This window comes from Mirounga angustirostris, unplaced genomic scaffold (genome assembly GCF_029215605.1).
Source record: "Mirounga angustirostris isolate CCGP_5_RB_7025 unplaced genomic scaffold, mMirAng1.0.hap1 SCAF_4, whole genome shotgun sequence".
Taxonomy (NCBI): Eukaryota; Metazoa; Chordata; class Mammalia; order Carnivora; family Phocidae; genus Mirounga; species Mirounga angustirostris.
The window spans coordinates 176,298,154-176,318,614 of NW_026991712.1; the positions used below are offsets into that span (position 1 = coordinate 176,298,154).

The following is a 20,461-nucleotide window of genomic DNA, read 5'->3' on the forward strand; positions in this document are numbered from 1 at the left end:
CCGCCTCCTGCGCCGCGCACGGAGCTGACAGTCCCTGGGGGCGGTGCGAACGGTGCGAGCGAACCGAGCGTGCGTGGTGGGGCGGCGCGCGGCCTGTCCTGGTTCTCTCGCCGCCTCCCGGCTCCACCCCCGCGGCGGGGTGGGCGGGACTCGAGGAGCCCCAGGGCGCCGGCGCCGACCTCATGCTAAGCGCCTTGTCTCGCGCGGTGGCCCGTGGCGCTGCGCGCTGCGTCCGTGCTTCCCCGGCGCCTGAGCTTCGCGCCGCTGCTGCCGCCGCCGCCATGTCCCGGCCGCTGTCGCCGCCGCGGGCCGCCTCCGGGGCCCCGGTTCGGCCCGCCACCGTGCTGGGCACCATGGAGATGGGGCACCGCATGGACGCGCCCGCCAGCGCCGCGGCCGTGCGCGCCTTCCTGGAGCGCGGCCACACGGAGCTGGACACGGCCTTCATGTACAGCGACGGCCAGTCCGAGAGCATCCTGGGCGGCCTGGGCCTCGGGCTGGGCGGCGGCGACTGCAGAGGTAACCTCTACCTACCTACCTGTGCACCGGGCGGCGCCCACCCGGCCCCAGCCGTGGCCCGGCCCGCGGTCAGGACCGACGGCTTCAGCCCCTCCCGGGAGCTGACCGCCCCTTGGACCACCCCCCTGCTCCTCAGGCCCCGTGCACGTGTCGTCCCGGACAGCCGGACAGTGCTTTGTTCTGATCTCCTTCCCCTCCCGAGCTTCTGTCAACTCTGGGAGTTGCAACTCAGGAACCTTCTCCGCCCCCACCCCACCCCCCAGTCTTACCCGGAGCCTGGTCTAGTCCTTCACTTCTTCCCACCTTGCTTTCTTGGGGTACCTCTCTGTGGCAGTGGTCTCCAGAGCTATGCAGTACCCCCTCGAACCTTGCCAGGTGCCCCAAACCGCCCCTTTCCCCATTGCCCTCACTGCCCGTGGCTCCCTGAGCACCCTCTTCTCATCCTGGACTTTTATCAGTCCCTAGCCTTTGCTCAGTTCAGTTGGCAGTACCCTGGCTCCCAGAGAGAGCTGCAACTAGGTCACAAACCAAGCTGGGGGATCAGGGGTGGTACCTGCAGAGTGGGGAGGTTTGTTATGGGGCTATAGGAGGGAAAGTGGTTCCAACCCACCGGCAGGGAGCTTAGAGTCTAATGGGGAAGGTTGAAGCCCAGAAGAGGAAGCACTTTGGGGGGATTAAGCGGTCAGGGAAAGGCACTAGAGAACTCAGAGAACACTGGAGCTGGGCCTTAAAGGATCAATAGTGGTTTGCTGGGAAGAGAATGGGAGAAAGGGGCATCAAAGGCTGAGGGCAGAGCTGTGCAGACCAGGTTTGGAAATGTAGTGTCTGGTATGTGGAGGGATGGCCAGTAGACAGGTGCGGCTTGGGTGGAGGATGTAGGTTCGTGGGAAGGGCTGTCCCTCATCAGCCTGATGCCATTGGAAATGCCTAGGAGGGTGCCTGGATCGTGGTGGCTATATAGGAAAATGAGGTTTAGAGCTGCCCGCCAAGAAAGAATTCTTGAGATTCTTGAGACTTCTTCGGTGTAAGAAGATGGTTTTATCGAAGTATGGGTACAGGACCGGTGAGCAGAAAGAACAGCACTGGGGTTGTGATGGGTGACTGATTATATTTTTTCAAGTTGGGAGGGCGTTAGGGACAGCACAGTCCTCCAAGATATTTTGGAAACAAGGTTTCCAGGACTTTGAGGGGGCTAGCTATTGTTAGGAAAAGGTCATGGGGCACCTGGGTGTCGCAGTTGGTTAAGTCGGTTGGTTTCTTGAGGTCGTGACCTCAGGGTCGTGGGATTGAGCTCCATGTTGGGCTCCTTGCTCAGTGCAGAGTCTGCTTAAGATTCTCTTTCTTGCCTCTGCTCCTGCCCCTAAAATAAATAAATCTTAAAAAAAAAAAAAAAAAGGAAAAGTTCATTTATTACTGTTTAGTAAAGACTCAGTCATGAGACCCTTCAGATGTGTATCAGTGGGACATACGCTTGGAGGATGATTACCAAATGTATCTTGCGGGGGTAGAGATAAAGGAAGTTTCCAAAGGAATTTTTATATGTTAAAGTAGACTTACAGGATCCTGGGGAAAGGAGGGGAGGAGTGGTCAGGCTAAGATTACCTCTTGCCCTTAGCAAAGTATTAACAGCGAAGCAGCTGAGTTCCTAGAGGAATGTCCCCCTGCCTGTTTCAAGGACATGTCAGGAAATTTAATTTTTTCTTTTGTCTTTTGTTTCCCACATCCGTGGGGCCCAGTAAATGTTCACTGTTATTTTTACTACCATACTCTGCTGCTTTTCTGCCCTTCCCAGCTCTTGTGCGGGAGCCCCCCTGGGTCCTCCTTTGATTCAGAGCTTGGTAGATCTGGAGGAAGCTGCCTCTCAGGCCCACGCTTTCTAGTTAACCCTGCTGCCCCCTCCTTAATAATGGAGATTTTGTTTCTGAATTGGTTCTTCTCCTCCAGCCCTTCCCTGCTTCCTTCGTTGAGTCCAGGCACTCATTGAGCCAAAGTCCACAGGTTGGACTTGAGGCAAAATCCACACCAACAGTGCAGAGGATTTGAGAATTGTGGTGACATGGAGAAAATGTGCACAAGAAGCTGTGGGACTGGTTCTCTCCCACATCCCGAGCGGTCATGTGCCTCCCCTCTGACCTGCTGAGTTGCCTTTGCCGGGTGTGAAAAGTACAAAATCCAGACAGCTGGTGTACTTGATGGCCCTTCGGGGCTGCTTTGGCAGAACACTATTTCATTCTCATGGGGATTGTGCTCCCCAGTGGGGGTGTGGGTGTGCGAGCTTCTCTGAGTCTGAAGGGGCGGGGGGTCGATAACCAGCTTCTGCTCCTTTTGCCTTGTATCTGCCTCTCAGATTGATCTCTGCCCGCAGTGCCTGGTTGGTCCGTGGTATCTCTGCAGAATTCTCGCCTCAGCCTTTTGCCTTCCTGTTTCCAGGCCTGCCCCCTTGAGTGCCCTCCCGACCACAGACACAGTGAACGTAGCTGACTTTGGTTGATGGGATTTGCGATTAGGTCTGTCACCCTTCTCTTGACCCCCTGTCCCACTGCTCCCTACCTGGAGTCAATGCTCTTCTAACTCCGAATTGCAGGAATGGGCCTCCACGTACTATGTGTGTTCCTTTGTGACTCCATCTTCCCAGGCTCTGGAATATGCTTCCCATCCTTCCCTGCTGGCTGGGACTCATTCTTAGAGACTCAGCTCCTGGGTCATCCCCATAGGAAGCCCTCCCTAGAATTCCCAGGATGGCCACACTCCTCTACTCGGGGCTCCTTTAGCACTAGGGGCTTTTCTCTATTGCGCTTACCTTATCGTAACATCACCTTTAGGCTGTGAGCTCCTTGAGGGGAGGGAGCAAGTGTGCCTCCAGGCAAGGCCTATCACGCTGACTAATACTAGTGATTCTAACAGCCGTGAACATTGAGAACTTGCATATTTAGTGCTCATGATCTCGCTAGGAGGACAGTTCCGTTGTTATACCCCCATTTTACAGATTAGAGAATGGAGGCTCGGAGAACTGAAATAATTTAGACAGGGTCACATAATAAGCCTTGTAACCATTGCATGCTCCCCTCAAAGTGAAAATCGCCACCAAGGCCAATCCCTGGGAAGGGAAGTCGCTGAAGCCTGACAGTGTCCGGGCCCAGCTGGAGACATCCCTGAAACGGCTGCAGTGCCCCCGGGTGGACCTCTTCTACCTACATGCCCCTGACCACGACACCCCCGTGGAGGAGACGCTGCGTGCCTGCCACCAGCTGCACCAGGAGGTGAGGTGGGCCCCCGAGCTCCAGGAGAGTGGAGGCACCAGGGTCGTCCCAGAGCAGAGCCGGGGAAGGCCCCACTCCCAGGGTCCCCACCCCCGTCTCCCCTTTGCAGTGTCCTGGGCCGCAGTGGGTTCTGACCAAGGCCTCTCCCCTGCAGGGCAAGTTCGTGGAGCTTGGCCTCTCCAACTATGCCGCCTGGGAGGTGGCCGAGATCTGCACCCTCTGCAGGAGGAACGGCTGGTTCCTGCCCACTGTGTACCAGGTGAGGGCCAGGGCTGCGGGGGGCCCGGCTGATCCCCGGTTCTCTCGGCCCCTCCCACTGCCTCCTCTCCATCGCAGCCACTCCCCTGCTGACAGCCTGTGTCGTGGGGATGACATGCAAGCTCCTCAGCTTGGCCAGCAGGCACCTGCTCACTCTGGCCCTGGCTCCCCTTCCTACCTGCACGTGCTCCCCGGGGCCCTTCCTTCCTGCCCCCTGGCTGTGGGCGTGAGCCTGGACCGTTCTTCCCCTTCCCCCCGGTAGAAGTGCTCAGGCCTCACTTAGATGGCTCGTCCCCTGGAAGCCTTTCCCGATGCCCCAGAGGAACCTCCAGTATTGACTTCATTTTCATGCATTCAGCAAGTATTTGTAAGCATCTGCTGTGATCACACAGCCCACCTCTATAGTGATCGTCTGTCTTCTTTCTGTGTGTATCTTTTTAATTGAAGTAGAGTTGACACGCAATGTTAGTTTCAGGTGTGCAACATAGTCTGTGTGGTGCTGTGCTCACCACAGGTGGTTGGCGTGCAAGCTGTTACATATAATACCATCTACTATATTCCCTCTGCTGTACCTTTCATCCCTGCTCGTTCCAAGTAGAAGCCTGTAGCTCCCGATCCCTGCCCTCCCTTCTGACCACTGGCAATTTGCTCTCTGTATATATGGATCTGTTTCTGGTCTTTTGTTTTGTTTTTTAGATTCCACATGTAAATGAAATCATACAGTATTTGTCTTTCTTTGGCTTCTTTCACTTACACTCTGTAGATTCCTCCATGTCATCACATAAGGCAAGATCTCCTTCTTTTTTATATGGCCGAGCAATCCCCCATTGTGTATATATACCATATTTTCTCTATCCATTTATCTATCGATGGAACTTCTTTCTTTGTTTTTAATGGCTTTAACATCTGTGGGAGGCAGAAGCAGAAACCTGGCTGGACTTGCTTGTGTTTGGCAACAATAGATATCTATGGAATGATATAACCAGTCCAGTTTCCCTACCTTGGGCCCAGCACCATCTCCCCATCCACTGCTACCACTAGTGATTTGGGAAATCATTGCTGAAGTCCTGGGCAGGTTTTTGACTGATAGTTTCAAAAGAAGCCTGGGAGGGGGTGGGGCACCTGGGTGGCACAGTCAGTTAAAGCATTCAACTCTTGGTTTCGACTCAGGTCTAATTTGGGGGTTGTGAAATTGAGTCCCACATTGAGCTCCATACTCAGCATGAAGTCTGCTTGAGTTTCTCTCCCTCTCCCTCTGCCCCCCCCACACATGTGCTCTTTTTCTCTCAAATAAATAAATCTTTAAAAAAAAAAAAAGGATAGCCACATGCAGAAGAATGAAACTGGACCATTTCCTTACATCATACACAAAAATAGACTCAAAATGGAAGAAAGACCTAAATGTGAGATAGGAATCCATCAAAATCCTAGAGGAGAACATAGGCAGCAAACTCTGTGATCTCGGCCACAGCACCTTCTTGCTACACACGACTTCAAAAGCAAGGGAAGCAAGGGCAAAAATGAACCATTGGGACTTCGTCAAGATAAAAAGCTTTTGCACAGCAAAGGAAACAGTCGACAAAACCAAAAGACAACCAAACAAAAGACAACCGACAGAATGGGAGAAGATATTTATAAATGACTTATCAGATAAAGGGCTAGTATCCAAAATCTATAAAGAACTTATCAAACTCAACCCCCAAAGAACAAATAATCCAATCAGGAAATGGGCAGAAGACATGAACAGGCATTTCTCCAAAGAAGACATCCAAATGGCCAACAGACATATGAAAAAGTGCTCAACATCACTCAGCATCAGGGAAATCCAAATCAAAACCACAATGAGATACTACCTCACACCAGTCAGAATGGCTAATATTAAGTCAGGAAATGATAGATGTTGGCGAGGATGTGGAGAAAGGGGAACCCTCTTACACTGTTGGTGAGAATGCAAGCTGGTGCATCTGATGAGGTTCTGGAACATAGGTGAGGTTCAGTGGAGTGAGGTCCAGAGCAGAAGACCAAGAAAGAATTCTTGAGATGTCTTTGGTGCAAAAGGGTGGTTTATTAAAGCATGGGGACAGGACCTGTAGGCAGAAAGAGCTGCTGCACCGGGGTTGAGGGGCGGCTGATTATATACTATGGGGTTGGGGGGGGTAAGGAAAAAGGAGGTTTCAAAAGGATTTTCATATGTTAAGAGGACTCACGGGATACGGAGGCCTTGCCATTGTCAAGTTAAGGTTGTTTTTCCCTCTAGCAAGGCATTAACATGAAGATAGTTGGGAGCTTCCTGGAGGAACATTACACTCTGCCCCCTTCAAGTATCTGTCAATGGCCTGCAGGTTATAAGGACATTTAATTGTATCTACATTTCCTTCTGGAAGCTAGGTTATTGATAGAAATGCTTTGTTCTTGTAGATTGCTAAGACATTTGTAAACTGAGGGAGGCGGGGGGTCTTGCAGGATTGTGATCTCTGTAAGGTAACTCTGTTTTTCCTTTCCTTAGCTTTAGGGCAACCAGGAGTGCCTGAGGAATGTCACATATATCCCATCTGGGGTTGTGGGGGGTTGTGGGGTGTCAGCGTCTGCTTTGTCCTCATCTGTTCCCTCATCACATTCACTCTGGAAAACAGTATGGAGTTTCCTCAAAAAGCTGAAAATAGAGCTACCCTACAATGCAGCTATTGCACTACTATGGATTTACCTCAAAGATAGAAAGGTAGTAATCTGAAGGGGCACCTGCCCCCCAATGTTTATGGCAGCGATGTCCACAATAGCCAAACTATAGGAAGAGCCCAGATGTCCATTAACAGATGAATGAATGAATGAAGAAGATGTAATCTATATACACAATGGAATACTACTCAGCCATCAAAAAAATGAAATCTTGCCATTTGCAACAACATGGATGGAACTAGAGGGTATTATGCTGAGGAAAATAAGTCAGAAAGATAATTATATGATCTCACTCATGTGGAATTTAAGAAACAAAACAGGATCATAGGGGAAGAGAGGAAAAAATAAGATAATCAGAGAGGGAGACAAACCATAAGATACTCTTAATCACAGGAAACAAACAGGGTTGCTGAAGGAGTGGGGGGATGGAGTAAATGGGTGACAGGCATGAAGGAGGGCTCGTGATGTAATGACCAGTGGGTGCTATATAAGACTGATGAATCACTGACCTCTACCTCTGAAATTAATAATACGTTGTATGTTAATTGAATTTAAATTAAAAAAAACAACCAGGCTGCGGTTCCTTCCCTTGACCCTAGCAACCTTCTACCCACAGGGTATGTACAATGCTACCACCCGGCAGGTGGAAACGGAGCTCTTCCCCTGCCTCAGGCACTTCGGATTGAGGTTCTACGCCTACAACCCTTTAGCTGGTACGGGCTGCTCTGGGGGCAGGCTCCCCCTGGGGTGGGAGGCCGTTCCTGGCCCTGTCTCTGCCTCTTCCTGACACAGTAGATGCCTGGCCCAGGCCCTGGGAAGCGGGGAGGGGTTTGAAAATAGACTGGGCCGTGTCTTCCATCCCTCCTGGGTCCCACACCTTTGTCCCCCCGCCACCGCCCCCGCCAGTCCAGAACAGCCTCTGGGAGCAGGATGGGCCTGGGGCTCTGATGTCAGTCTCCCCGCAGGGGGCCTGCTGACGGGCAAGTACAAGTATGAGGACAAGGATGGGAAACAGCCCGTGGGCCGCTTCTTCGGGAATGACTGGGCTGAGACCTACAGGAATCGGTGAGCAGGGGATGGGCTGCATCAGGATGGGTGGGGGGGCAGGGTCCCCTTTATCAGACGTGGAGAAATTCTAGGCAGTTTTCCTGGGAGTTCCAAGTCTTCCCTGCTGTCTGGACCCATGTCTCGATTCCTGCAGAAATGACCAAATTCTGCGGCGTTTCTTGTTTTCTTGGGAGCTCTGTGAGCAAATGGCGACCCCTGGGTCTTATACGGGGGCTTCCAAGGCCTAGCGCTTCCCTGAGAAGGGCATACCACTTGCCAGGAAGGAAAGAGCAAGCCCTGGATCCACGCTCAGGAGGCCTGGGGCCGAGTCCTGCCCGCCCCCCCCCCCCCCATCTTGTTACCTTTGCTTCACTAGGTAAAGTGGGCAGGCGTCATGAGGTCTTAAGAACTCATAAAGAGATTAAAGATGTCTCTGCGGTGTTCGGGGAGGCCCCTCTAGCTGCCTCCTGTGCCTGGTGGCTCTGCTGCCCAATCAGGCTGGCCTGCTGCTAGAAGAACGCTCGGCGCTTGTCCCCGCCGAGTTGGGTGGACACAGCTGCCGTGCTTGGCTTTGTGGCTGTAGCCCCAATGTGACCCCTGGTTATTGACCCTTGTTCCGCCCCCTTCACCTGCCCAGCTTCTGGAAGGAGCACCACTTCGAGGCCATTGCCCTGGTGGAGAAGGCCCTGCAGGCCGCATACCGCGGCAGCGCTCCCAGCATGACCTCGGCCGCCCTCCGGTGGATGTACCATCACTCCCAGCTGCAGGTGAGCTGGCCGTCCCGGGGGGGCCCGCCGCTGCCCCTTGTAACAGAGCCAGAATTACCTTTAGGTCATTTATTTATTTATTTTTTTAAAGATTTTATTTATTTATTTATTTGAGAGAGAGAATGAGAGAGAGAGAGAGAGAGAGAGAGAGAGAGCATGAGATGGGGGAGGGTCAGAGGGAGAAGCAGACTCCCCGCTGAGCAGGGAGCCCGATGCGGGACTCGATCCCGGGACTCTAGGATCATGATCTGAGCCGAAGGCAGTCGCTTAACCAACTGAGCCACCCAGGTGCCCCCCTTTAGATCATTTCTAAGTCGTGTTTTCCTGGGGGTTTTTTGCCTCCAAAGATTTTATTTGGGGGCACCTGGCTGGTTCAGTTAGTGGAGCATGTAAAAAGATTTTATTTATTTATTTATTTGTCAGAGTGAGAGAGAGATCACAAACAGCCGGAGGGGAACAGGAAGAGGCTGATCAGGGAGCCCGATGCAGGACTTGATCCCAGGACCCTGGGACCATGACCTGAGCTGAAGGCAGAGGCTTTACCAACTGAGCCGCCCAGGGGTCCCAGCTTGTGACTCTTGATCTCAGGGTTGTGAGGTCAAGCCCCAGGTTGGGCATGGAGCCTATGCTTTAAAAAAAAAAAAAGAAAGAAAAGAAAAGAAAATATTTTATTTATTTATTTATTTATTTTTTTAAAGATTTTATTTATTTATTTGACAGAGAGAGACGTAGCGAGAGCAGGAACACAAGCAGGGGGAGTGGGAGAGGGAGAAGCAGGCTTCCCGCAGAGCAGGGAGCCCGATGTGGGGCTCGATCCCAGGACCCTGGGATCATGACCTGAGCCGAAGGCAGACGCTTAACAACTGAGCCACCCAGGCGCCCAAAAGATTTTATTTTTAAGCAATCTCCACACCCAGTGTAGGGCCTGAATTCACAACCCTGAGACCAGGAGTCGTGTGCCCCACCGACTGAGCCAGCCAGGCACTAACCCCTAAGCAGTTTTCCCCTCTGAAGTTTCTCCTGGTGAGAGCTGCGGAGCAGTCAGGCAGTCCTTCCGTTGTTCTTAGCTGTCTGAGCGCCAGGCCCTGGATGAGGGCTTCGCATACATGCATTTAGTCTGTCTTCCGGCCCCATGAAGTGCCATTCCCCCGGTGTTACAGGTGAGGAACCGGGTCCACACAGCTGTGTGGGGGGTAGAAAATTTCTCAAAACTCCTCAGCCTCACTCGCTCCTCGGTGGGAGTTGGGGGGCCCCCCCTCTTTGGCGTCCCCGGGCTCCCTCGCTAAAACGTGTCTCCTGCATCAGCCTGACACAGTTGCACAGGATTTGACGGACATAGAGTAGTTTCTCAAAAACCAGGGGCGCGCTGCCTGACGTAGTTTCTCATTCCTGTAACCACACTGAAGACAGAGAAGATTGAGTCACCAAGAGGAGGAAGAACGAAGCCAAGCGCACCCAGCTGAGTGGTCAAGCTGGGCTCTGAGCACAGCTGGGTCTGAGGACGAGCAGAGGGAAAGAAGACAGGGTTTGGAGTCACATCGTTAAAATCACTGAAGGCATCTCAGGTTCCTTAGGGAACTATATTCAGCATAAATAAACATCAGAGCCCAGGTCTTGGCAGAGGCAAGGCGGGGAGGGAGGGGGTGCACCTGGAGCCATCGTGGTGCATAATGTGTTCACATCTGGCGGTCTCCCCTTGCAGGGTGCCCACGGGGACGCCGTCATCCTGGGCATGTCCAGCATGGAGCAGCTGACACAGAACTTGGCGGCGACCGAGGAAGGGCCCCTGGAGCCGGCCGTGGTGCAGGCCTTCGATCGAGCCTGGCACCTGGTCGCCCACGAATGTCCCAACTACTTCCGCTAGGGCCCGTCCTGGCTCCAGCTGCCAAAGGTTTCTCTCTTTTCCGCCACCTCTTCTGTTCTCTCCTCCTGACCAGTCTGCCTTAAGTTGATTTAACATGGTCTTTTTTGATTGTCTGGCTCGATGCAATATTTTTCTAGATTCCCTCCTGGCTCCCAGATGCCTTCGCAGCGTGTAAAGCCTGGGGCTGTGGCCCACTTGGGACATTCTTGTCTGAATAAAGCCGGCACTTGACCGGGCTGCTGCCCGGGCCCCAAGTAAACCCCACGAACTTGTCTCCTTTACTGTCTGCAGCCTGTTTTCATCCTGCCCGGGAGCTTACTGCCAACAGGGCAGAACCACGAGGTGGAGTCTCCAGAGGGCAGAGGTAGAGCACCCACTGCCCTCAGGAGGCTCTCTCCTGCCTTCTGTACTGAATCCAGCCTGAGCTCTCAACAGCAGGGCTGAGGTGGCCCTCACTCAGCTGTGCACAGGAGAAGAAAAGCAGGCCATGCACCCTGAAGTATACTTTCCCTTATTCAGAATCACCTCAGGAAAGAGAGGCATCTAGAAATAGAATCCTTGGAGCCAAAACCTCCCAATAGCGCCCCCACTGAGAAGAAGAACGATGTTCCTGGGCACCTCCTAAGATGCTGCATGACATTTTTAACAGACTCAATGTCAGCAGTGGCTTTACTCTTGTCCTGGTGAAAGCCTCCTGTCTCCTTGTCATCTGTAGGACTCTCAGCCTTGCCCTGGGTCTCCTGCTGTTGGAGCTGGAAGGGTGGCCTGGGTAGCCATGGTCCCCATTTCCCTTGGCAAACCCCCACTCCAAGCAGGGGGCACCCAACGCTGGGGAAGAAAAATCCCAGGTCTGAGGGTTGCTTCTTGACCATTCCCAGTGCAGAAAAATCAGTCTAGCCCTGGCCAGGGGGGTGGAGTGTGGGCCAAGCAGCAGAAGTCAGCACTTGGAGCTTGCTTATCTTGAAGTGAGGAAGGGGGCTCAGCGTGGAAATGCCAGAACAAACCACCAATCAGAAACACTTTTTGTTCTAAGGAATGTCCCATTTACCATCTAGAGGGAGACACCTTGCAGACAAAATTGTTTTCTCTACAGAAGCAGTCACCCTCTCTTGTCTTCATCCACAATAAAATGCATTCTTCCCCTAAACGGGATGGTGTATCGGTTACCATTGTACAATTAGCTATCCTAAAATTGAATTGCTTAAAATGACAAAGTCCCCCAAATTTAGATAAAGATTCAAAGCAATCCCTATCAAAAGTCCAACTGCTTTTTTGTTTTATCTTTTTTTTTTAACAAATTCATAAACAAATCCTAAAATTCAAATAGAAGTTCAAGGGACACAGAATAGCTATAATCTTGAATAAGAAGCCTACAATCTCTGATTCTTGATTTTGAAATTTACCAAAAGCTATAGTAATAAAGAGAGTGTGGTAATGGCATAAGGGCAGACATACAGATCAATGAAATAGAATCGAGAGTCCAGAAATAAACCTTTATATGTACTTTGAATTGATTTTAGAGAAGTGTGTAAAGACAATTCAATAGGAAAATAATAGTTTTCAACAATTGAAGCTGGGACAACTGGATATCCACATGCAAAAGAATGAAGTTGATCCCCTTCCTCACACCATCCACACTCACACAAAATGAACTCTTAAGATTGTAGACCTAAGTGTAAAAGCTACAATTATAAACCTCTTAAAATACAGGAGTAAATCTTCATGCTCTTGGGTTAGGCAATGGTCTCTTAGACGACACCAAAAGCACCAGCAACAGAAGAAAAAAAGAATTAGACATTATCAAAATTTAAAATGTGTGTGCTTTGGGGCACCTGGGTGGCTCAGTCATTAAGCGTCTGCTTTTGGCTCAGGTCATGGTCCCAGGGTCCTGGGATCCAGCCCCGCATTGGGCTCCCTGCTCAGCGGGAAGCCTGCTTCTCCCTCTCCCACTCCCCCTGCTTGTGTTCCCTTTCTCTCACTGTGTCTCTCTCTGTCAAATAAATAAAATCTTAAAATGAAATAAAATATGTGTGCTTTAAAGGATACCATCAAGAAAGTGAAGAGGTGGGTGCCTGGGTGGCTCAGTTGGTTGAGTGTCTGCCTTCAGCTCAGGTCATTATCCCAGGGTCCTGGGATCGAGTCCTGCATCTGGCTCCCTGCTCAGTGGGGAGTCTGCTTCTGCCTGCCACTCTGCCTACTTGTTCTCTCTCTCTGTCAAATAAATAAATAAAATCTTAAAAAAAAAAAAAACCCAATGGTTAAAAATGAAAGTGTTTTATATTTATCCACCTTGACCACCCCCAGCACTTCATTTGTGTGTGTGTGTAAATTCAAATTTCCTTCCGTCTAAAAATACCTCTAGTAGAGTGAAAGTTTGCTACTATGAATGCTCTACACCTCTGCTTGTCTGAACAAAGTCTTTTGCCTTCATGTTTGAAGTATTTTCGCTTGGGTTTACGTAGCTGGAGGCTGACAGTTCCTTGTTTTCATACGTTACCATGTCTTAACACGCGCACCTGGGCTGGAGCCTTTGGCAAGTCTCGACCGGAGAAGCAGAGAGTCGCTTCTGGGACCGCAGGGCGGCGGGACAGCCCGAGCGCCTCCCTCCCACCCCCCACACCAAGGCCTCATTTCAGGACTTTTAGCAGGTAGGAAAGCCCCCTCCGGAACGACCCCCGGGACCCCGGGACGGTTCAGAGCGAGGCCGAGGGAGGTGGGGAGACGTGGCAGCGAGGCCCCTGGAGTCCCAGCCCTCAGCCTTCGCGCTCGCTCGTAAGCCTCGCACTAGCGCCCCCTCCCGGCCCACCCGCCAGCAAAGTGCGCCGTCCCCGAAGCCCCGCGTGACGCGTGCGTGCAGCAGGGCCCGGGTGGGAGGCAGCGGAGCGAAGGGGGAGGTGGGCACACTGCCCCGCCCCCAACGCTGGTGGGCGGGGCCCGAAGTCGCTCCTTAAAGCGGCGGCGGCTCGCGCTGGTTAGTGCCTCGCGCCGACCGCAGAGTGCGACGCCTGGGCCACCCGATTCTGCCGCCGCCGCGGGCCGCCTCCGGGGCCCCGGCTCGGCCCGCCACCGTGCTGGGCGCCATGGAGATGGGGCGCCGCATGCACGCGTTCGCCAGCGCCGCGGCCGTGCGCGCCTTCCTGGAGCGCGGCCACACGGAGCTGGACACGGCCTTCGTGTACAGCGACGGCCAGTCCTAGGGCATCCTGGGCGGCTTGGGCCTCGGGCTGGGTGGCGGCGACTGCAGAGGTAACAGCCCCGTCCCCGTGCACCGCGCGGCGCGCACCCGGCCGGCCCCAGCCGTGGCCCGGCCCGCGGTCAGGACCGATGCCTTCGGCCCCTCCCCGGCGCTGACCGCGCTTTGGACCACCCCCCTGCTCCTCAGGCCCTGTGCACGTGTCGTCCCGGACAGCCGGACAGTGCTTTGTCCTGACCTTCCTTTCCTCTCCTTTTCCCTTCCGAGAAGGTCTCCCAGGACCCTCCCTCCAGCAACGTCCCGCCCCAGGTCCAGTCTGGAACGACTTGGTTAGGTCTTCTAGCGGGCCCTGAAAGCTTTGGGATCTGGCGCCGTGCAGCCCCTACCTCCTTTCCCGCCCCCCGGCAGGTGCCCCGTGCAGGCCTGATCTGCTGGAACCCTGCCCGTACTGTCCTGGCGTTCCCTGGCACAGCCCCGGATCAGACTTTGGAACCTGTGGGGGATCTGCTTCCTCCTTGCTCTGGGCCCTCGACTTTGCTCCGTGGGGCTCCGGGGGCCATGCTCAGTGGCAGCGCCTGAGAGCCGCAGGGTGCTCGGTGGGCGGGGATGGGGGAGTGCGGGTGGTAGGGTGTCTAACTGCCCTCTGGGCTAGCCTCTGAGGACCTAGAAGGGAAATTGACACGAACCCACTCCGCGAGCTCGGATTCGAGAGAAGGCTGGGGAAGCCCGGAAGAGGGAACACTTCTGGCGGGGCACTGAAGAAAGCTCAGAAGAGGGAGCATTAGACACTGAAGAACTGATTAGTTGGCCAGGAGGACAGGTGTTAGTGCTGTGGGTGTGGGCAGTGGGCGTGCCAAGGCAATGAGATTTGGCAATGCCAGGGGTGTTGGAGCAGGCAGATATAGCTAAGTGGAGGGTTTGCGTAAGGGCAGGGGACCGTCCATCACCAGTCTGATGCCATTTGAACGGCTTCAGCAGTGCCTAGCAGGTCCCTAGAGTTCAGCAATGTTGGCTGTTACTGTTACGGTTAGGAGTAGTAATAGTAATGTTGTTAGCACACGGCACCGTCTCTCCCTTGGGCTCTTCTCTCTCCTCTGCTAGAGTCTGCTAGGTTCTCCTGTGATTCACGGCACGCTCGATCTGGAACATAAGACAATATGCCTGCGTCTCAGTGCTCGCCCTTTTCCAGATCACCTGGCTGCTTCTCTGACCACCCTGGGTCTTATTTCTCAATGTCTTTTTTCTCCAAGCCTCCTTCGCTTCCCTCCTAGTCAGAGCTAGCGGGGCCAAAGTCCTTAAACCTCAGCTCCGAAGTTTAATTCACATGAAGAAGAGCTGGAGGAACGGAACAATTCCAAGTGAGCGGTCCTCCAGCCTGCTCATAAGTCTCAAGGAGTCAGGTGACTTGCCAGGCGCTGAGTGTTCAGGGAGGGCCAGATTCCATGGGGTGCTCCCAAGGCCCTTTCCATCGGGTCTGTGGCCCTTCTCTTGCCTTGTGTACCCCCTGACCCTGGTGCTTTGGACCCCTGGAATTGCAGTCACGGCTCCTCTCACACCATGTTCTTTTCCTCTGGGTTTTTGCCCTTGTCCTCACCCTCTGGAATGAACTTCCCACCTTTCCTCAACTGGCAGCCTGTGACTTCCCCCTGGAGACCAAGATTCAGATTCTAAAGAAAGCCTTCCCTGAGCTCACAGGGGCTCCCCCAGCACCTGGTGCATATCCCTGCCTCACTTACTGTAATGCAGCCCCTTAGACAGTGCCTTCTCGAGGGCAGGGATCCCCTGTTGGGTCTACCAGCCCTTAGGGCCTGGTAAATAATCCATCATAGTGATGACATTGGTGATGATGACAATGAACAACACGTCCATTCAAGTCCTGATCAATCCTTGGGACCAGCACACAAAATAGTACCATTGACGCTACCAATTTATAGTTGAGAGGATTGAGGCTCAGAGAGGTTGAGTAACTTTGGTGAAGGTTACAGAGGTGGTAATGGCAGAGCTGGGATGTGAACCCAGGTCTTTCTCTGAGTCATTACTCTAGACTCTCTCCAGTGTTTGGTAAACTGGCCTGAACTCTCATTTCACTCCTCCCCCAAAGCGAAAATCACCACCAAGGCCAATCCATTGGGTGAGAATTCACTGAAGCCTGACAGTGTCCGGGCCCAGCTGGAGACATCCCTGAAACGGCTGCAGTGCCCCCGGGTGGACTGCTTTTACCTGCACCTACCTGACCACAACACCCCCGTGGAGGAGACGCTGCGTGCCTGCCACCAGCTGCGCCAGGAGGTAAGGCGGGCCCCCGAGCTCCAGGAGAGTGGAGGCACCAGGGTCGTCCCAGAGCAGAGCCGGGGAAGACCCCACTCCCAGGGTCCCCACCCCCGTTTCCCCTTTGCAGTGTGCTGGGCCGCGGTGGGTTCTGATCAAGGCCTCTCCCCTGCAGGGCAAGTTCGTAGAGCTTGGCCTCTCCAACTATGCCGCCTGGGAGGTGGCCGAGATCTGCACCCTCTGCAGGAGGAACGGCTGGTTCCTGCCCACTGTGTACCAGGTGAGGGCCAGGGCTGCGGGGGGGCCCCCCGGCTGATCCCCGGTTCTCTCGGCCCCTCCCACTGCCTCCTCTCCAACGCAGCCACTCCCCTGCTGACAGCTTGTGTCGTGGGGATGACGTGCAAGCTCCTCAGCTTGGCCAGCAGGCACCTGCTCGCTCTGGCCGTGGCTCCCCTTCCTACCTGCACGTGCTCCACAGGCCCTTCCTTCCTGCTCCCTGGCTGTGGGCGTGAGCCTGGACTGTTCTTCCCCTTCCCCCCGGTAGAAGTGCTCAGGCCTCACTTAGATGGCTCATCCCCTGGAAGCCTTTCCCGATGCCCCAGAGGAGCCTGAGATCTCTGGCTCTACTTTGCTCCGCCTCATTCATTCAGCAAATGTTTGTCCTCCTACTTGGTGCCAGACACTGCTCACAGAACTTACTAGTGGACTATGATTGCTTCTTTTCTCGACTATACCTGTTGACGCTCTACCTTGCTATTACATCTCCCAGGGCAGGGGCCTTGTCCTGTTGGTGTGTGGATGGAAATTCCATTTCCAGCCCATAGCTGGTGCTCAGAAACGTTGGCTGAATGAATGAAGTTTCCTTCCTACTCAGTATATGCTCTGATTGTTAACGTCCTAGGATTGTTAGGGTCTGAACTGAGGGCTCTGCAAGGGAAGATTTGGGGTCCCTTCCTTTGATATGTGCACACCCTGCAGCCGGCCCTTCTACCCGCAGGGCATGTACAACGCTACCCCCCAGCAGGTGGAAACGGCAGGTGGAAACAGAGCTCTTCCCCTGCCTCAGGCACTTCGGATTGAGGTTCTACGCCTACAACCCTTTAGCTGGTATGGTCTGCTCTGGGGGCAGGCTCCCCCTGGGGTGGGAGGCCGTTCCTGGCCCTGTCTCTGCCTCTTCCTGACACAGTAGATGCCTGGCCCAGGCCCTGGGAAGCGGGGAGGGGTTTGAAAATAGACTGGGCCATGTCTTCCATCCCTCCTGGGTCCCCCGCCCTTCCCCCCGTGCCCCCCCCCCCGCCCCCGCCAGTCCAGAACAGCCTCTGGGAGCAGGGTGGGCCTGGGGCTCTGATATCAGTCTCCCCGCAGGGGGCCTGCTGACGGGCAAGTACAAGTATGAGGACAAGGATGGGAAGTAGCCTGTGTGCCGCTTCTTCGGGAATAAATGGGCTGAGATCTACAGGAATCGGTGAGCGGGGGATGGGCTGTGTCAGGGCAAGAGGTGGTATAGGTCCTCCTAGTCTGAAATAGGGGGTCTCTGGGGCTGCTTTCTGGGGGCCAGCACCTCCTCCTGGTCTCAGACTTAGGTCCCTGGAATCTCCAGGGCTTTACCAACATGCACACCCCAGATATTTTGTGTCTCTGGAGAGGGCTTAGGGGCCTGGATTGGGAATGTGGATCCCTGTGCCTTCTCAAAGCTCCACAACTCTTTCCTGGGAAGAGCTCACCCTCTGTGCACAGTGGGGGCGGGGGAGGGGGTACCCTTGGATCAGGACTCGGGAAACCTGGCCCTTCCCCTCAGGCAAAGGAATCTAAGCTTTGTAAACTCTTGGCAGTAATATTTTCTCAATGTCTACAGTTATAGTTACACAGCTGTTGGAGTCAGCCTTCTTCCCTTACTTTTCCACTTTCTAAAATTTGGAAATGCTATCAAAGGAATACAAGCCCGTGGCTCAAAGCAACCCGTTGCCAAGTTGTACTCTTCAGAGGTGACGATTTAAACTCATGGCTCTTTCCCTCTGGCCTCTCCTGCGACCTCCCCCAAAGTGCACTTTATTGCTATTCCTTCATTTATCAACTTTATTTTTTAAAAAGTTTTATTTAAGTAATCCCACCCAACGTGGAGCTCGAACTCACAACCCTGAGATCCAGTCGCATGCTCTTCCAGCTGAGCCAGCCAGGCGCCCCTCCTTTATCAAATTTAGATGTCCTCCGTGGACTACTGGCAAGCTCCTAATCTATGTTTATAGAAGCCAAGTCCACGGTTAATTTCTGTGTGTAATTTATTTGCCTTTTTCCCCCCATCCTGGGAGGAGGGCAAGAAGGAAGTTTTGTGCAAGACTCCATTGTTAGTCTCGTTGAAATGGCCAAGGACTTTTAAAGCAGGGGAGTGTCTATGGAGCGTCTAGTATTTGGGATTACCTCATGTGCACTGCTGTGATTTCAGTCCTAATCCAGCCCCCGCCCACCCTTGCCCACCCCAGTTTCTGATCTTCCTGGCCTGGTGTCCAGGTTTAGGAACCAATGCCCCAAACAGTGTTCTCAAGATTTCTCACCGCCAGGGCCTGGGCTTCACCCTGGAGAATTGAGGCCTGATGGTTTTGACCTTGACCGTTCTTCATAGTTTACAAAGCATGCACCATCCAGGTCCATTATCTCCTTTACATTTGGCACTGGCTGTAAGGGGCTGGCCTGGAGCGTTCGCTCTCATGGAGCAGGTAAGAGAAGTGGAGGCAGGTGGCTTTAGCCAGGATTTGTCACAGGTCCAGTAACAGGAGGCACGCTAGCACCGTGTTGTGGCTGCTCCTGGGTCCCGAGGTGGGGCTTGGGTTGTTCACATCTAGTGAGCGGTAAATGCAAACATTCCTGCCCACTGCATCCCCTCGCCCCCCCCACTGGACTGAAAAATGCCCAGGTGTGGGGCCCGAAATCCACCTGCATTCTCAGAGGATGCCAGCCCCTCGGGGTCTCAGGGACCGGGGTGGGACATCTGCCCTGGAGTGACCTCATGGCACTGACCGCTGTGCCCCCCTCCCCACCTGCCCAGCTTCTGGAAGGAGCACCACTTCGAGGCCATTGCCCTGGTGGAGAAGGCCCTGCAGGCCGTTGTGTGGCGGCAGCGCCCCCCGCATGACCTCGGCTGCCCTCCGGTGGATGTACCACCACTCCCAGCTGCAGGTGAGCCGGCCGTCCCAGGGGGGCTGCTTTTTTCCGTGGTGGGGTGAGGGAGAACGTGGAAGAAGGGAGAGGGCTACACAATTACTTGATAGTTTCTGAGATGATTCCTTTTCTTCTGGTGTTTCTCCATGCGAATTCTCTTCTTTGGGAAGTTTCATTAAGTGCCCCGTTAGGAACTCCACGGGCCCTATTAAAATAGTGTGATTATTCCAACTTCACAGATGAAGTGATTTCAGAGGCGCTTAAGGCCCCACAGCTACACGTGACCGGGCACGAGCATCCAGTGGACTCTGAAACTTACATCTCTAACCATTAGCCTTTGTTCCACCCCATGCCGCACGCTTGCAGAGTCGGGCCCTGTGCCTGGTGGGGTCACCCCCTCTGCTGTCCCAGGCTGCCCTCACACCTTCCTCTGGCTTCAGCATGATCTACTGAGGGCTCCCCTTTCCTGAGCTGTTCAGGGCCAGGCCTGACACAAATTCTTCACAAAATTTTAATTCCTGCAAAATAAAGGAAGTTTGAAGTTTGGGGATGTCAAGTGACTACCCCGGGTGTACCCCACTGCGGAGGGGCACAGGGGAGCGGCTCTGAACTCACGTCTGCCTGCTGGGGAGTCTGTAGAGGCCAGCCTTTCAAGCTCTTTGCAGGCTGTGTAAATTCTGGAAGAACGTAGGCTCTAAGTAGACATCAGAGCCCGGGTCTCGGCAGAGGCAGGGCGGGGAGGGAGGGGGTGCACCTGGAGCCATCAGGTGCATAATGTGTTCACATCCGGCAGTCTCCCCTTGCAGGGTGCCCACGGGGACGCCGTCATCCTGGGCATGTCCAGCGTGGAGCAGCTGACACAGAACTTGGCGGCCACCGAGGAAGGGCCCCTGGAGCCGGCCGTGGTGCAGGCCTTCGATCGAACCTGGCACTTTCGATTGTTGCCCACGAATGTCCCAACTACTTCTGCTAGGGCCAGTCCTGGCTTGAGGTGGCAGAGGGCCTCCCATCTGTCACTTCTTTTGACAATCTCACCGTGGGCCTTAAATGGCTTTATTTGGCCTGTTCTTTCTCCACAGTGTCTGCTCACGAGCTGTTTATTTCCTCCATTCCCGCAATGCTCCCAGCTGCCTTCACGAGAGAAGGCTGTGCTGTGACCCACTCGGGCGTGTCCTGCTTGGACAGAGCGGGCGCTAGACCCGGCTGCCCAGCCACTCTGCTGCCTGTCCTTCCCAAGGGCTTGCGGGGAGGGGGCAGGAGCGCAGGCTTCCCAGCCTCCCGTCCAGAATCCAGCCCGACCTCCGGACAGGGCAGCTGGAGGTGGTCCTCTCTCTGCTACGCACAAGAGAAAGGGCCATATGCCCTGAAAGTTTACCTACCATTAGAGTCAATCCCAAGAATAAAAGTCCCCAGGATGCTGTGTAACAGTTTTCATATCTGCTCTGGGTTTCAG

The 20,461-nt window shown here is 54.0% G+C and overlaps 1 protein-coding gene and 1 pseudogene across 1 annotated transcript; both read left to right on the forward strand.

Annotated features, from left to right (window-relative positions):
• Positions 1-149: 149 nt before the first annotated feature.
• Positions 150-10,655, forward strand: LOC123860014 (aflatoxin B1 aldehyde reductase member 2). Its single transcript, XM_045898563.3, has 7 exons — positions 150-519; positions 3,592-3,779; positions 3,934-4,038; positions 7,330-7,426; positions 7,679-7,778; positions 8,398-8,527; positions 10,230-10,655. Exons 1-7 carry the CDS (start codon positions 183-185, stop codon positions 10,389-10,391), a joined length of 1,119 nt encoding a protein of 372 aa, XP_045754519.1. The 5' UTR covers positions 150-182; the 3' UTR covers positions 10,392-10,655.
• A 362-nt stretch (positions 10,656-11,017) lies between these two features.
• On the forward strand, positions 11,018-20,423 carry LOC123860439 (aflatoxin B1 aldehyde reductase member 4-like; annotated as a pseudogene).
• The last annotated feature ends 38 nt before the right edge of the window (positions 20,424-20,461 follow it).